Consider the following 17637-nt stretch of genomic DNA (forward strand, 5'->3'; position numbering starts at 1 on the left):
TGTCTCCTTTAAGTTTCACTCACAGTTTTTGCATTTAGAACTGAATCTTGCCTACGGTGATTCTCACTGGAGCGCCCTATGATGATTCTATCCTCTGGGTAATAATCCAGGGCTATCACTACTTACTTTGTTGCTCGCATTCTTCCAGCTTGAGCCCTGGGAGCTCTTTCAGATCAGCTCTTTCTGATGTGGTCCATACTTTTTTGTTTTTAAAGCACGTTTTTTCTTTCTGGCACTATGAGATACCCCAGGCTCACCCTGTGCCTTCCACCTCAGCCCCAGAATTAGCCTTTTCTCAAAAAAGCCCTGGCTCCTTTTCTTGGAGAATGGTACAGCAGTCCCCCCTTAGCTGAGGTTTCCCCTTCTGCGGTTTCAGTTACCCGTGGCAAACCTATGGCCCAAAAATAGTAAATGAAAAATCCCAGAAATAGCAAATTCATAAGTTTTAAACTGTGGGCCACTCTGGGTAACGTGATGAAATCTCCCCTGTCCTGCTCTGTCCCGCTGGGTCCCCCAAATGTCAACATTGTCTACTCCTGACATCCAGCCATCGACTTCACCGTGGGTGACAATCTGCGGTCACCCAGGCAGGTGGTCCTCCTTCCAGCATCTGCTCAGAAGGTCTGTAGTAGCCCAATGCCACATCACAATGCCTACGTCACTCACCTGTCATCTCATCACACAGACACTGTATCATCCCACATCATCATAAGACGAAGGGTGAGTGCAGTACGATAAAATATGTTGAGAGAGTCCACAGCCACGTAATTTATTATAGTCTATTGTTATAATTGTTCTATTTTATTGTTATTGTTGTTAATCTATTACTGTGCCACATTTAAAAATTGAACTTTATCATAGGTATGTATGTATAGGAAAAAGCACAGTATATACAGGGTTCAGTACTGTCTGCAGTTTCAGGCCAGCTCAGAGCTGCAGCACAGTGGTGCAGGTTGTGCACTGCAAACACTATGAGCAGACTTTATAATCAGCATGACTCTTCCTGTGTGTTCTCATCACCAGCCAACTACACAAACCAGATTTTCATATTAAATAATAGACAAAAAAGCGAACCGACTGCAGGACCAGCACAGTGCCTGGTAGATGAAAGGCAGTAAAGAAATGGTGGTTTCCTTTCCTTCCTTGATTTTCCAGGGTGGGTTAGAAAGGCACAGTTTCCCTAGAGAGTGACTGAGATTTCGCTCCAGCACAAGAAACCGGGGCTGAGGAGCAGCTCCTGGTGGCTGCCATTGTGACAGCTTGAGCTGGTTTACTGTTATGTTTTTACATAGAATAGTGCAGTGTGGCTGCACCTAATAGCTGAATTCCTAGGAGAGTATTTGGAGTGAGCTGTCAGAGGCAGATATGTAAATCAATGCAAAGTATGTAAATAAGTTTCCTCTTCCAAATGCTGCCTCTTGAAAACACACTCCACACCGCAATCCTTGGGCGCTGCCCACGCTCACCATTCACCACTCTGAGCACCTGACGGCGCTGCCTGTGGAGACACAGTCACGGCAACAGAGCAGACACCGCCACCAGGGGGCACACACGGGGTCTCCTACGTGGCCCAGGTTCCTAAAGGGAGTTGGGTGACAGGCTGCCATCCCTGGAACTCAAAGCTTTAACACAGGTGGTAAAGGAGTGAGAACAGGAGGACCCTGGCTGTGTCCTCACGGCCCCAGGCCCAGCCGGTCTCTAGCCCCCGCTGGTGCCAGCAGGGTGGGGAAACAGGACTGTCCTGGGTAAGGACCTGCAGCAGGACCTCAAAGCCCATTTGAGCCCCGGGGAGGGAGCCACGCATGCGAGGCTTCATCTGCAGGGTTGCCGGGACGACCCTGTGCAGATGCTCACGATTTGATGGACAGGAATGAACAGTGTTCCTCCTGACAACGTGTCAGTGTCCCTGCTCTAAGATCTGTGATTGTTCTGTCCAGAACAAATGTCCTCTCAGTCACCAGCACAGTAACTTGGGCTTCCCCTGGGGCTAAGTGTAAACCCTGAGTCCAGTGAGTTACAGCTCAGAGGGACCGGGCAGAGCAAGCTCCCCACTGATGGCCACAGGAACTAAATGCTGCCATGCTGAGCCATCCTGGACGAAACTCCTGTCATGTCAAAAAAGCGTGTGTCTTCTAAGCTGTCACGATATATTGGCAAGTAGCCCTACAAAAATATACCTGTGAATATTTCCACTGATGGTAAGAAGGCACATTTCCAGCCTTCCCTGATGCTAAGTGTTCTGAGTTTTTTCATCTCTGCCAATCTGATGCTTTAAAAGGTATGCTTTTATATGTATTTCTTATTAGTGATGTTCAAAATCTTTTCATATTTTAATTAGATTTTAAAATTTCTTTTTTAAAAAAAAATGACTATTCTTGATATATTCATATTAGAGTATTGATTGTTCTCTTACCAATTTGTCCATCACACATATTGCAAATATTGGAAATATCTGGTCACTTCTCTTTTCACCCTTGCTCATAGTGCTCGATAATCAAGAAAGGCAATCATTTAAAAAAATTTATCACAAAGCATAAATCATGGCACCTTCCTAAGCAAGTGGACGTTTTTTTATGATTATAGTCTAAAAATGTATGCAAAACAGTTCTCCCTGACACTAAATTGTTTCTTAGAACCTGTTTCTTGAGCTGTAAGGAGGTCCCTCTCCTACGATAAGTCAGCAGAGATGCTTGTGGCTCCTGCTCTTCAGCAGCTGAGTGCTCCTTGTGCTCCTGGAGCTGGGAGCGTGGACACAGCAGAGAGCAGCCCCTGCCGGGGAGGTAGGCAGAGCAGCTGAGGGTCCCGCAAGTCCCCAGGAGACCCTGTGTCCTGCTGGACAGCGAAGGAGGCAGCACTTGGCAGACCCAGCAGGGGCACTTGGTATCAGGGGGCAAAATTAACAACGCTTCATTCTGGCAATTGCCTTAGTTGAGGTATTAAAGCTGGAAGCAGATTTGCTTCAAGTGCTCTGGCACACAGAATGTCAGCAATTCCTCTGCCCTTTGACGGAGGGGAAAAAAAAAAAAACAGATTTTAAAACATTTACCAGAGAGGGTGGCCAAGATGGCTGAGTAGGAAGACCCTGAACTCACCTCCTCCATGGACACACCCAAATTTCACCTGCTTACAGAGCAACTGTCTGTGAGAATGACCTGAAAGCTAACAGACGAGATCTTCCACAACTAATGAACCACGGTCAGATGGATAGTAGGAGTGGAGACACAGTATAGTCAGCCCCATGCCCGCAGTTCAGTGACCCACAAATGGGAGGCTAATCATGACTGTAGAGAGTTTCCCCAAGGAGTGAGGGGTCCAAGGCCCATATCAGGATTCCCAGCCTGGGGTTCCTACATGGGGAAGATGATCCCCCAGAACATCTGGTCTTGATAACCAGTGGGGCTTATGTTCAGGAGAGTGAGCTGGCTGTAGGAAACAGAGACCCCCCTCTTAAAGAGTATGTGCAAAATCTTACATGCTCCAAATCCTAGTGCAGAGGCAGTAATCTGAAAGCAGCGTGGGTCAGACTCACTTGCCTTCTTGGAGAGCCCCCTGGAGAGGCAGGAGGCAACTGGGATTCCCCCAGGGAGCAGACTCCTCCTAAAGCTGTAACCCCAGGGGCCCACGTGTGTGCCCAAGGCCTGCAAGGCACCTTCCCTCAGGCTGAACAGCCCACTTCCATCCACGCCCAGCATTTCCAGCACTCTGGACAGCTCCATCTTTCTTTCATGTCTTCGAGGTAGAATTGTGCTCAGGACTGTGTCCTGCTTGCACAGAGGATTTCAGGGGGCTGCAGACAAGTTAATTCACAAGCAGCTCGGAAAAGTCCTGCACAATGTGGCCAGTTGTCTCATCTCTCCCACGACTGAACGGTCCACTTAAGAGACACAGAGTCACAAACTCAAACCAGGACTCCTGAGGCCACAGACCTGAGCCTCAGGAGGCTGCAGAGCTGAGGTTTAGAGCACAAGCTCACGGGATGGGGCAGGACCGGAGCTGAGGGTGGGGTCGGCCGAGGGCAGGGGCTTCGCGGTGACGGTGCAGCCCTCCCGCTGGGCTGTCCCGTGGCCCGGGAGCCCACGGGTGGCCATCACTTCGTCATGTGATGACCCATCAGCGAGTCCTGGACATCTTGCCACTTGCAGCCCAAGCACAGCACTGTCTCAGTCCACCAGGTGCTTGTGGTCGGGGGGTGTCTCCATGTAAGGTCTCCCCTCAGACCCCCCTGTTTATCCACGGGTCCCTGTGATTTCCTCTAACGTGCCTCTCTCACTGGGGTGCAGGGTCAGGAAGTTTTTAATGTTATTTTTTTAAATTTCGTCTTTATTGAGGTATAATGAACATAAAAAGTTGTAAGAGATTTAAAGTGTACAGTGTGATGATTTGATAGATGCACACATTGTAAAAGGACTCCCCCATCTAGTTAATACATCCGTCACAGGAATTTCTCAAGTAGGTTTTTCACATTCCACAGGCAGATAAATGGGAATACGGCCTGTTCTTCTCAGTATCCACTGTCGCAGCCTTTGAAGTTTTGTCCATTACAAGGCAGGGACCCGCTGACCACTGTATAGAGGGGGGCACCTTCACACATCCCTCATGGGGTCACCCGACTTTTGGCTCTGGACTGGTCAGGCAGCACAGGGGGGCTGCCATAGAAGGTGTCTAGCCGGTTGCCATAGTGAACCCATGTCTGAAACCAGAGTCTGCAACCTTGACATTCCGGTCAACATCCTAAAGCAGGTCCTCTGGCTTTAGGTCCTGTGGACAACGCCCTCCTGGTGGCTGCACACCCGTCCTGCACAGCAGATGCCACCTGGAGGAATCTGCCAAAGCTTCCTTCTCTTCCAGATGGCTGTGGTCCAGCAGGCAGTCAGACATCTCTCCTGCACTGGCATATTCCACGACCAGGAAGAGCATTTCCTGGGTCTCAGTCACCTTGAATAGTTTCAGGATATTGGCGTGATTCAAGGCCTCATGCTCTGAACTTCAAGGCATAGCCTCTGGAGACTGGAGGATCTCTGCTGATCTTGTTAATGACCTTCACGGCCACCTGTCCCATCAGGACGTGCTGGGCCAACTATGCCTCTGTGAAGCTGCCCTGGCCAATAGTCGGGGGAGCTAGTCATTGTCAATATGGGTCTCCTGGTCAGCAGAGTGGCCATGAGGCCCTGCAGCATGGTGACCTGCTAACTACATGGACAATACTAATAATGCTAAGTGATGATACTAATAATAAGAAGAAACAATACTAACTATTCTAACAGGTTAAAAAAGGAAAAATGAGAAGAAGAAAAAGGAAAATAAAAAGTGAGGCAAAGAGGGTATATTGTACAACACAGGGAATATAGCCAACATTTTATAATAAATATAAATGGAACATAAACTTTACAAATTGTAAATCATTATGTTGTACAGCTGAAACCTATGTAGTATTGTACATCAACTATACTTCAATTAAAAAAAGAGACAAAGAATAAAAAAAGATTGGGGAATTTAAAAATTGAGAAAAACACACAAAAAAGAAAAATGAGATAATGAAAATAAAAGGATAGCTTACACACAGAGAATTATAAAACACTGATTAAGGAAATTAAGGATGATGTAAAGAAATGGAAAGATATCCCATGCTCTTGGATGACAAGAGTTAATAAATTAAAACAGCTATACTACACAAAGCAACCTGCTGATGTAATGCAATGCCTAACAAAAATAAAGGAATAAAGAAAAAATAAGTAGAACAAAGGAAAATGAGAAAGATAAAAAGAAAGAAGGAATAAACTCCAAAAATTTCAAAAAAGAGAATAAGAAAAAAGTAGAGGAGAAAAAAACAAGAAACACAATAGACAAAAGCCAAAGGGGAAAGACGGACGCTAACTGTGGCCCAAGTCCCTCGGGTCACCATCAGCTTCCTGGGTTAAAGGGCCAAGAGCCCAGGTCCAGCCAGGGGCTCACACAGGTGCCTGGTCCCTCCCAGCGGCTCCTGATGAGGTCACAGCAGGAGAGCACCGATCACGGCTGGGGATAACCCACAGTCTCCTCACTTTTTGGTCTCAAGAAGCCTTTATTCTTTCTCTTTAAAGGGAGGGGGACCCCAAAGGGGCTTTGCTTGTGTGGGTGATAGCAATCAATATTTCCCTTACTAAAAGTTAAAACATACAGGAGTGGTCAGTGGGCTTTTCATTTCTAGTTTAAAAAGCTATAATTTGGAGCTTTTAAAGAATTCAATGTCTACCCAATGTATTGAATTCTTTCTTCTTGAAGCTCTGAGTGATTGGTCTCAAAATGATGCCACAACTTAATGGCCAGAGGATTATGTAAGAAAATGTTCTGTTGGGTAAGTCACAATTAGTCACAGTTACTTAAGCCCATAAAGCCGAGGGGGAGGCGGCCTTCACAATATTTTCATTTCTTCATGTATTTTTTTTTGAGTTATAGTCAGTTTACAATGTAGTGTCAGTTTCCAGTTGTAGAACACAATTTTTCTGTTATACATAAACATACATATGTTCATTGTTGCATACTTTTTCACCGTGAGCTACCACAAGATCTTGTATATATTTCCCTGTGCTGTACAGTATAATCTTGTTTATCTATTCTATATATACCTGTCAGTATCTACAAATTTTGAACTCCTAGTCTGCCCTTCCCACCCGCCTCCCCCCTTGGCAACCACAAGTTTGTATTCTATGTCTATGGGTCTGTTTCTGTTTTGTATTTATGTTCATTTTTTCTTTTTTTAGATTCCATATATGAGCGATCTCATATGGTATTTTTCTTTCTCTTTCTGGCTTACTTCACTTAGAATGACATTCTCCAGGGACTTCCATGTTGCTGCAAATGGCGTTATGTTGTTGTTTTTTATGGCTGTATTTTCATTTCTTATTTGCAGTTTTTCCCCGAGTCTTTGGAGGAGACTCCTCCCTTCCAGGAGCCAGAGAACTCGCCCTGTCCGTCCCAGTTACATTTCAACGCAGAGGCTGCAGCTGGGGGCTGAGAAAGCGACTCTTCCTTTTCTGAGCCAGCATCGCAGTTCTTCTTGTCTGCTGTTCAGCGTGGGTGGGGGCATGGGTGCTGGGCGTGGTGACAGCCCTCAGGGGAGGGAGCGGGGAAGCCCCTCCGTCTACTCCGCCTCCCATATGCCTCCAATCTCCATGTAGATCCCAGTCTCTGACCTGCATCACCTTCTCTTAAGAGCTTTTAACACTTCCATCCGGGCAGTTGTGCTGCTGACAAACCCCCTCCCTCAATTTTTGTCTAAGAGTCTATTTCTCTTTCACTTTTAAAGAGTACTTTCGCTGGATACAGAATTCTAGGTTGGTGAGCTTTTCTTTCTGGCTCAGGTGATTACTAAGAAATCAGATGGGGTTCTATCCTTGTCTCTCCACAGCTAAGGTATTTTCTCCTCTGGCTTTCTTCACAATTTTCTCTGTCTTTGGCTTTTCTGTCATTACAATATGATACGTCTTATGGTAGATTCTCTTGGTATTTGCCTGCATAGTGTTCTCTGAGCTTCCTGGATTTGTGGTTTGGTGTTTATCATTAATTTTCGGAAATTCTCAGCCATTATTACCTCAAATATTTCTTCTGTTCCTTTAATTTCTTTCTTCTCCTTCTGGTACTCCCATTATGTATATGTTACATCTTTTTAAATTGCCTCACAATTCACAGTCTGTTCTGTTTCTTTCATTCTTCTTTCTCTTTGATTTTCAATCTGTGACTTTGCTGTTGACATTTCTTCAGGCTCATTGATTCTCTCCTCAGCCATTTAGGCTATGATGAATCCATCAAAGGCATTCTTCATTTCTGTTACACTGTTTTTGATTTCTAGCATTTCCTTTGGATTCGTTCTTAGCTATACTTACATTACCCATCTGCTCTTTTATGTTATCTACCTTTTCCATTAAATCCATTAGCATATTAATCCTAGGCACTTTAAATTCCTGGTACCATAATTCCAAAATTTCTGCCACATTCAAGTGTTGTTCTGATGCTTGCCTTGTCTCTTCAAGTTGTGTGTTTTTGCCTTGTCGCATGCTTTGTAACTTTTTGTTGAAAGATGGACATGATGTTCTGGGTAGAAGTAAAGGTGCCTTCAGTGTGAGGTTTTGCTTATCTGGCTAGGAGTTGGGAGGTGTTTGCTCTGCTGTTGCAGTGGGTGTTAGAGGCAAAAATCTCCTCTGTGTCCTTGGTTTTTTTCCTCCCCTGTGCTCTCTGGGTTTTCCGGGAGTCCTCTTCAAAACAGTCTGAGGCTTGCATTTCCTTCTGTTGTGAACTTATTTTATGGTACAGGAGCCCTTCTGTGTGGTAATGAGGTGTCTACAAGACCTTGTTTTTTAATGAGCAGGTGCCTGGGGCTGTGACCTTCACAAGTGTCTCTCAAACAACCACCTCACTCCCTGTCCCCACTTAGGTGACACAGGAGGGCTAGAGGGGGCAGGAGTTGGGTATTTCCCACCCCTCAGGGCCGTGAGGTTTGGTAAATCCCAAAGGGGTTAGGCTCTGGTGAAGCAGTTTCCTGGAGGACAGGCTTTTGTTAAGAACAGGATGCTCTGGGCATATTTCAGAGGGGCTACTTCTCCCCTTCCCTATGGAAAGCAGGTGAGTTTTTCTCCCATGTTAACCCTGAGTACCCAGTGGAGCTCCCAGAGGCTGGCTCACAAAAGTGTGAAGCCCCTTAGGTAAGACTGGGCCCTCCTCAATTTTTCCTACGCAAGCTTGTGCACACTGAGCCTCCAGCAATTTGCCAGCTCAAATTTTCTCCCCCATGACTGCCTCTGGTGGTGGCTTCTGCTCCAGGGAAGCTGTGATTCCTGGTAGTCACCTGTCTCTCCAATTTTAGAGGGAGTGGTTTGCCCTGAACTTCAGTTCTCTGAGGAATCTAAGAAAAATGATTGGTTTTCAGCTTGTTTGGCTCCTTTCCTTGTTAGGAGGACAAGAGTGACAGTTCAGCCTGGAAACCAGAAGTCTCATTTCGTTGTTTGTTTTTTTTTCCTATGGCAAATGATGCTGCTACATTGTTACACGTGTCTTCTGAGGGACATGTGCTGCATTTCTGTTACCCCAGGAAGGGAAGCACCTGGTCCTGGGAGGCGCTGACTTTTAAATCTGCTCTAGGGTGCCACGCACAGCAGACCCCTCCAGCTGTCAGTGAGACTCCCGTCACTCCGCAGTCTCACCGACACTCACCGTTGCCAGTCTAACAGTAGCTATTCTGGAAGATGTGTATAAAATCTCAGTGTGAGTTTAATTTGAATTTGCATGGTGATCAAGGAAGTTGAAGACCATTCGGATAGCTTCTTTTGTAAGTGACACAGTCAGGTCTTCTACCCATTTTCCTATTTTTAAGTTTTTAAAATTGAAGTATTAGTAGATTTACAAAGCCGTGTTAGTTTCTGGTGTACAGCATAGTGACTCATTTATACATATATATTTCTTTCATATTCTTTTCCATTATAGGCCATTACAAGGTATTGAATATAGTTCCCTGAGCTACACAGCAGGACCTTGTTGTTCATCCATTTTTCTTTTACTTATTGAGTTATGAGCGTTCATTACATGTTCTGGACGGGAGTCTTTTGTCAGTTACACGTGTTGCCTCTATACACTCCCACTTGGTGACTGCCTCCTCACTCTCTTAATGGTATCTTTTAATAAGACAAATTCTTAATAAGACAAATTCTTAATTTGAATGTAGTCTAATTTCCCATTCTATTCCCAGATAGCTGCTGGGTTTTGTGACCTAAGAATTCTTTCCCTACTTCAAGATCATAAAAATGATTGATACTATCTTATAAAAGTTTATTTTTTAACATTCATATTTCAAGCTACATTCTTTCTGGAATTGATTTTTGTTGATAAGATCGGTTTCAAGACTGGCTTTTTTAGTCCATAAATGATAAGTGCTGGAGAGTCTGTGGAGAAAAGGGAACCCTTCGACATTGTTAGGGGGAATGCTGTTTGGTGCAGCCATTGTGGACAACAGTATGGAGATTCCTCAAAAGATTGAAAACAGACTTACATATGACCCAGCAATCCCACTCCTGGGCATATATCCAGAGGGAATCCTAATTCAAAAAGACACCTGCACCCCAATGTTCATAGCAGCACTATTTACAATAGCCAAGACATGGAAACAACCTAAATGTCCATCGACAGCTGACTGGATAAAGAAGCTGTGGTATATTTATACACTGGAATACTACTCAGCCATAAAAATTATAAAATAATGCCATTTGCAGCAACATGGATGGCCCTGGAGAACGTCATTCTAAGTGAAGTAATCCAGAAGGAGAAAGAAAAATATCATATAATATCACTCATATGTGGAATCTAAAAAAAAAAAAGAAAAGACAAATGAACATCTATAAAACAGAAACAGACTCACAGACATAGAATACAGACTTGTGGTTGCCAGGGGGAGGCGGGGTGGGAAAGGATAAATTTGTGAGTTTGAGATTTGCAAATGTTAGCCACTACATATAAAAATAGATAAGAAACAAATTTCTTCTGTAGAGCATGGGGAGCTATATTCAATATCTTGTAATAACCTTTAATGCAAAATAATATAAAAATGAATATGTATGTATATACATGAGTGGGACACCGGAAATTGACACATTGTAACTGACTATACGTCAATTAAAAAAAATAAAAAGCAGAGCAAATAAAAAGTTTAGCTGTTTAAACTAATGAGTAATTATTTTCTAAGTTATTTTGCATACAAAGATCCAAGGGACAGAACTATTTGAAGATTTGGAACTTGATCCTCCTTACAGCTTGGAGGAAACCACGATGCCTCCTCCTGTCTTGCTTTGCGTCACCATGAAACAGGAATACCATCTTCCAAGACCGCTTGTTCATGGCTCATGAATATATGTGAAATTCTTGATTCAAAGGATTAAACACTTGAGTAATATTGTCTGGTGACTGTTATCTAACAACATTTATAAATAACAGCACGTTTACAGTCGAGTTGGAGTGACAAATTAGAGCCCATTTGAAAGTATATACAAATCTATGTGTGTATATACCAGTAGGGGGAAAAGCCACAATTATCAGTGAGTAAAGAGAGAACGTATCTTTTTCACTTAAGAGTATTTTGATTGATCAATATAATAAAAAATTTTTGCAACTGATCTATTTCACTTGATCGTTTAATGTCATTTGGGCTCTGCCTAGCTCATATAAAATTGAATAGGATGTAAACAGCAGGAAATTATAACCACAGCTGGCTTTTTTCTAGCAACAAAGAGAACCAAATGATGAAACTGCCCTGAAGATGAGCCATGGCACTTATCCAAAAGCCACTTCTGCTTCAGGAATCCAGGAGCATGCAGTGACAGAGCTTCACATTTCTGGAGTCAACTCTAAGTCACATATATATAAAAGATACATTCTATTATATAGTATTATACATTATAATATTATATGTAATTATACATTGTATTATTATATATTCATATTACATATTGTATACATTATATATTACACAAGTATAAGTCACATATATTGTACACATACTGTAAGTCGCTCTAGGTCAGGCTTCTCAGCCTCAGCACTACTGAGATTTGGGGCAGCTGGATCCTTCTTTGCTGTGGGTACAGCCCCGTGCCCTGTAGGATGCTTGCAGCATCCCTGGCCTCTGCTCACTGGAAGACAGTAGCACCCCCTCCCCCGATCTGCAACAACAAAAGCGTCTCTACACGCTACCAAACGCCCCCTGGGGTGAGCCACTCCCACAGCAGCATTTCTGGGCTAGGGCAGGCCCACTTTTACACGTCCTGGGGACACAGGTCCACACACCTGTGCCTAAGACACAAAGGACCAAACAGATGGCAGTCCAGGTGAGTTCCATGACTCCCTGGCTTCAGTTCCACTCACCTGCTACCAGCACCCAGATCGACATCTCAGGGCGGATGCTGTCCCTGCCCAATGGCCCCCCGACTCAGAAGTCCCACCTCAAGGCAGCACGTCCAGTGGGTCCTTTCTGCACATGCACCCTCTTCCACCAGACAGCTCCCATTCAATCTGCTTCTTATTCTCTATACCCGCCTTGCTCGATGGAAATCCTGTCCACACAGGCTAACCCTTCTGGGGTCCTAAGAACCAGCCTCCCCTCCTCTGTCTCTCATACCCAAGAGTCAACCTGTCAGCAAACTCTATTCTTTTTCTTTTCTGCTTTGTAGCAGGGGGGCTGATCCCTGAGAGTGTGGCTCCAGTGTCAGGACTGGGAGAGATTTACCCTCAGTCTGGAGAAATGTTTCTTCAAGCCAATTAAGAGGGAGGGTTGCAACAGCAGAGACTAGGAAGGTTTGGGTTCCATTAGGGGTCTTTGTTTGCTGGCGTTGTAGATTAAGAGTTTTGGCGGTCTTCCTTTAAGGCGACTCATTAGACTGGGGGAGAGCTCGTTTGCCAGATTAACTAAATCTGGGTGGATGCAGTTTCCCATTCCATGCTGGTACTTATTTACTAGAAGGAAAAGATCCTGGCCATTAATAGAGTTAAAAGCAACACAGGTGGAATCAGCCTCTGAAGACCAGACTTTTCTTTTAAAGTAATTGGAAGTTATTACAATAGTCACGAACCAGTTCATCAGATTGTTCTGTACAAGCCTGAATTGTGTTCCAACCAACAGGGTCTGGAAAAGCCCTGGGAACTGCCTGATGCAGTCGCTGAGTGACTGTCTAAGGCTGACCACACAGTAAGTTAGCAGGCTGGTCTCCTGGCTGGAACTCTAGCGACCTTTCAGGGATTTCCCCAGTTAGTGGTTTTCATCCGATGCCGGGCCTGGCTTCACTGACAAGCATATGAACTCGCTGATAGAAGCGTAGGAACCCAGTTGAGAGGTTTCAATGACCGTGTTAAATTCCTCAGCAAAGCTGTGAGGAGCTTCAGTTACTTTGGGAAAAACTTTGACTGTGGCTCACAGTTCAGCTTTAGTCCAGGGCGTTTAAGAAATTAAAGGTTTGGCCTCTGGATTCTCAGCAGTTTAATTTTAAAGGGGCAGGTTCTGAAAAGTTTAGAGGGAAAGGGAGTATGGAGTTTCAGATAAAAAGAAAAGTTGGCAAGAGAATGAGTGTGGGGGAAGCTGAGAGTGTGTGAAGGGAAGGAAGAAGGGGGCACCTCAAAATGTTTAACAGGGAGCCCATTTCTCAGAGGTATTTTGTCTGTTTGCTTGGGTTTTGTATTGGTGGTGGGGGAAGTCAGCTCAAACAGCTCAAACAGCCTGCAGGCTTAATGTCAGCCAGTTCTAAGGGGGCAGGCTGGTCCCAGAGGAGCCAGGCGAAGGCTGCTCAGCCTGGATCCCTAGAACAGACCCTGTTCCAAAGAACAGCCCAGAGGTGAGCCAGCTCCCACCCGAACAGCTTGACTTCAAATCAGACCGAAGTGCCAAACAAGTACCCGCGTACAGAACAAGGCCTTCACCAGAAAGAACAAAACTAAAACACCTCCTGAATGAAGCCTGGAGAGTTTCAAAACAAAGAAGCTGCGGCCCAGGAGAAAGACGTACCTTCAAAGCCCAGGGTCGGCAGGAAAAGCAGGGAGCGCCATGAGCTCAGTGTGGGTGCCGCCTGTTTGCTCACCAGCCCGGAGCCGTCGGGGGTCTTCTCTGGTCCCCGGATGGGCCACCAGCATGTCGGCCTAAAGCAAAAAGACTGCCAGGTACTTCTCCGCAGAGACTCTCAATCATTGCGGGCCACGGGCAAGTCCCGGCCCGTAGGCCTGGAGAAGCTTTTTATAGAGGGGAGAGGACGGTGGGCGGGCTCAGCAGACAGCCCTTGGCTTTTCATTGGCTGAGTCCTCGGAAAAGAAGACTAGGCTTTCTTCTTCCTGTTGGGCTGGCCTGGGTGAGAGCTCCTCCTGCTGGTCTCCGATTCTAATAACTGCAGTTTCTAAGGATTACTTTTTACCACATGGATTGTCCCTTATTTCCTATATCCATTGGTCTGTTGGTGGACATTCGTGTTGTTTCCACTTTTTGGCTGCTATGAAGAGTGCTGCTGTGGACATTCCTGAGCAGGTTTTTGTGTGAACACGAGGTTTCACTTCTGGGTATCCTGTCACCTCTCAATACATAAACTAGTGAATAAACTAAGAAATTTGTAGTTTTCCCTGCCATCAGGCTTATCTGCTCAATCCACTCTCCAACCTAATGCTAGAGTCTCATAAACACATAAATCTTTTAAGTGTGTAAATCAGATCATGCATTTGCAATCTTTTAATAACTTTCTATCCCACTGGAGAAAAAATGCAAAACCCTTATTAACACGGCCTAGCTCTTTGACTGCATGGCCCAGAGTGGGCCGGTGTGGTTGCAAAAGCCCATCTGTTTTCTCAACTCAATTTGAGGTAAAGTGAGGTTACAGGTTCTGGGCCACCAAGTCGCCACTGGTGCGTATATTTGTCCCTAACGCTCTGCCCCAGGCCCTCAGACAACCTGGAGGGGAGAGGCTGTCCCAGGGTAGAGCCTCCCTCCTCTCCTGGGGTCCCTCCTGAAAAGCCCAGCCAGAAGACCCCTGACTGTTTGAGCTGAAAGGAGCCTCAAGGAGAGTCCAGTCTGGTGATTTCTGAGCTGTGCTCTGCAGAGCCCCCAGGGAGAGGGGGTCAGCTGGGGATGGAGGTGTGAAGCTGAGTGGACAGGGCTCTGTAGGGTGTGTTTCCTGCCAGTTTTTGCTTGAAAAAAAAAAACCGCTGGAAGAAAAAAGGAGTTTGAGAACAAACAGATTGAATCCAACCTTCTTCACTTCACAGACAAGGAAACCCAGGCTAAGGCAAGCCCAGCTCTTACTTCGTGCAGCCGGAGTCAGGAAGTTGCTCCCACAGTGAGTGGCCCCAGGGTCCCTGCTTCCTCCCCCAAGGACACCTGGCGTCAGCCTGGTCATCAGCATACTCAACAAACACCGAGGCAGAAAGGGAGCCCTTAAAGAACAGAATGACAGATGCTCCAGAGAAAGTAAGACACACGCTTTCCATCAAAGGGAACAGTGGAAGAGGGCCGCCTGGGGGGCCACCGGGGGGGGGGGCAGGAAGAGGCGTCTCTCCCTGAGGAACTCCCCCCCACCCAGGCACAGGCAGGGAATGCTGCCTCCAGAAATGTCAGCAGGGAGGATGAGACGAGGCTCTGTCACATGACCAGGCTTTGAGGAAGGTTTGGGGGAGGGGGTCCCAGAAACAAACTCGAGGGGGAGGGAACAGAAAGGCGATGCGAGAGTAACCCGAGGGCTCTGGCCGGCCAAGCTGTCATCCTCCTCCCCGCTCCTGAGCCAGACCGAGAGCAGCAGCTGCTGGGATCCAGCTGCCATTTTTCAAACCAATTAAGGAGCCAGGTTGCAGCCCGGGGTTGGGGTGGGGGTGTCTCCCCCTCCTGCGTCAGCAGCTCAGCCCTGCGACCTCTGGGGACCCGGTCTGCAGGCCCCCCTCAGAGTTAAGAATAAAAAATAGCGAGCGGCCACTCTTATGATTTTGCACTGCTGCAGGGGCGTGTCTCTCCACAGAGGCTTTCCATCAGAGGTGCCCAGAGGGGGCCGCCGGCCTCGCCATTTCGGCGGCAGCACATTTTTCTTTTCCTTTGCTCCGTCTCCTGCACGGGCCTCCTGCCCTGGAGTCATCAATTCGCCGTCCCCTTTGCCAGGACTAGGTGACATTTGGCGTGACACGCTTGCTTTCCAAAACAAAGAAGCCCTAATCGCCCCAGCTGGGAAAAAGCTGCAGAGCCTCGGGGCTCCGGCTTCGGTCCGAAACTAGTCACCCAGTTAAGTCAACCGAGGGAAGAGAAAACTGGGGAATAACACAGAGAGGGGGGCCAAACCATCCCTCTGGTCAGTCTGCAGTCCGCGGACCAAACTGCCCTTCTGTTGACTGTTTACTTTTCCTCTGGTTTTTTGTTTTGGCACTGTGTAGACGGTTCCTCAGAAGGAAATCCTGATTTACCTCTGAGAAAGCCTGAGGTCGGAGTCGGGAGGTGGGGAAGTTGAGATCACAGCGTCCCTGGCCTCAGGAGCCAAGCCCAGACTTCTCCCTCTCCCAGAACATGAGAGCCAGGAACACTTTTTCTGCTTTTCTATAAAAATCGGACAGCAGCAATATCATCACTGAACAATTCAGTGCAAGCCATATAAACACGGACCCCACTGTGGCCCAGGCCTGGCATGGTGGCATCTTCCAAGAAATAACAGTCTGACATAAAAGTAGGGCTGAAAGCAATCCAAACCTGGAGGGCAATTTAAAGAGGAAGCTCTTTTTTTCTTAAAACACAGTAAGCCATCTATAAAAGATTACACAGGGAACCATAGTCAGTGTCTTGTAGTAACCTATAATGAAAAAGAATATGAAAACAAACATATGTATGTAGATGCAGGAGTGAACTGTCAGACTGTACACAAGAAACTGACACAATACTGTAAACTGATTATATTTCAATACAGAAACATTATATTTCTTCATCTCTCCCCTCAACCCCCATAGCTCTCATCAGAGCCTCCCAAAGACCTTACCTCTGATTTGCTCAACCATGGGATACCCAACCCACAGGCCCCCGGTCCCCACGTTCTGTTGGCTCCTCTCTGCCTCTCCTGTGGACAGTGGTGATGGTTGCCCAACAGTGTGAATATACTTAATGCCACTGAACTGCACACTTAAAATGGCATTAAGATGGTAAATTTAATGTAAGTTTCATTTACCCACTTTTTTTAAGAAAACATTTTGAACACGTTTATGTAAATAAATGCTACCTCAATAAAAAATTTTAAACAAAAAAGCACTGATGAAAAGTGAACAGAGCCTAAGGGACGTGTGGGACACCAACAAGTGGACAATATACACATTGTGGGAGTCCCAGAAGGAGGAGAGAGAGAGAAAGGCGTGGAGAGATTATTTGAAGAAATAATAAAACACATGAAAATAATCATCCAAGAAGCTTGATGAACTCCAAGTAAGGAAAATTCAAAAGACACCTACACTAAGGCACATTAGAATCAAAGTGTCAAAGACAAAGAGAGAATCTTGAAAAAGTCCAAGAAAAAAAGTGTCTCATCACACATAAGAGGGGTCACCAATGAGATTACACGCAGATTTTAAATCAGAAATCTTGGCGGCAAGAAGGCAGTGGTTTGATATATTCAGAGCACAGAAGGAAAATAAAAAAACCAAACCTGTCAACCAAGAATCCTATTGGCATAACTGTCCTGCAAAACTGAGGAAGAATCAAGACCTTACCAGATAAACAAAAGCTGAGGGATTTTGTTTGCACTAGCTCTGCCCTGGAAGAAATTCTGCAGGGAGTCCTCCAGGTGGAAATGTGAGGACACCAGATGGCAACTCGAAGCCACAGGAAGAAATAAAGAACTCTGGAAAAGGTAAATATGTGGACAGTTATAAAATAGTACCCCTGTAACTCTGGTTTGTAATTCCACTTTTTGTTTTCTACATAATTTGAGACTAATGTGTAAAAACAATTATTATTCTATATTTTTGTCTCCTGTGCATAAAATGTAATTTTGTGGCATCAATAATTGAAAGGAATGGACCTAGGGATGATCAAATTAAGTGAAGTAAGTCAGAGAAAGACAAATATCATAGAACATCACTTATATATGTGGAAAATCTTTTAAAAAATGATACAAATGGACATATTTACAA

The 17637-nt window shown here is 45.5% G+C and overlaps 1 protein-coding gene across 3 annotated transcripts in view; it reads right to left on the reverse strand.

Annotated features, from left to right (window-relative positions):
- Nucleotides 1-17637, reverse strand: part of LOC116658172 — a 32933-nt gene that overhangs the window by 1277 nt on the left and 14019 nt on the right. Inside the window, exons 2-3 of one of the 3 annotated variants that reach the window (XM_032462438.1) lie at nucleotides 13511-13641; nucleotides 10280-10329 (exon numbers count right to left, since the gene is read on the reverse strand). In XM_032462438.1, the coding sequence (XP_032318329.1) occupies nucleotides 10313-10329; nucleotides 13511-13641 (148 nt within the window). In that variant the 3' untranslated portion in view covers nucleotides 10280-10312. Of the gene's footprint in view, nucleotides 1-10279; nucleotides 10330-11407; nucleotides 12469-13510; nucleotides 13642-17637 lie in introns of those variants that run through there. The other 2 variants (XM_032462437.1, XM_032462436.1) reach the window with 2 other exon arrangements.

The sequence above is a fragment of the Camelus ferus genome, chromosome 20, assembly GCF_009834535.1.
Source record: "Camelus ferus isolate YT-003-E chromosome 20, BCGSAC_Cfer_1.0, whole genome shotgun sequence".
Classification (NCBI taxonomy): Eukaryota; Metazoa; Chordata; class Mammalia; order Artiodactyla; family Camelidae; genus Camelus; species Camelus ferus.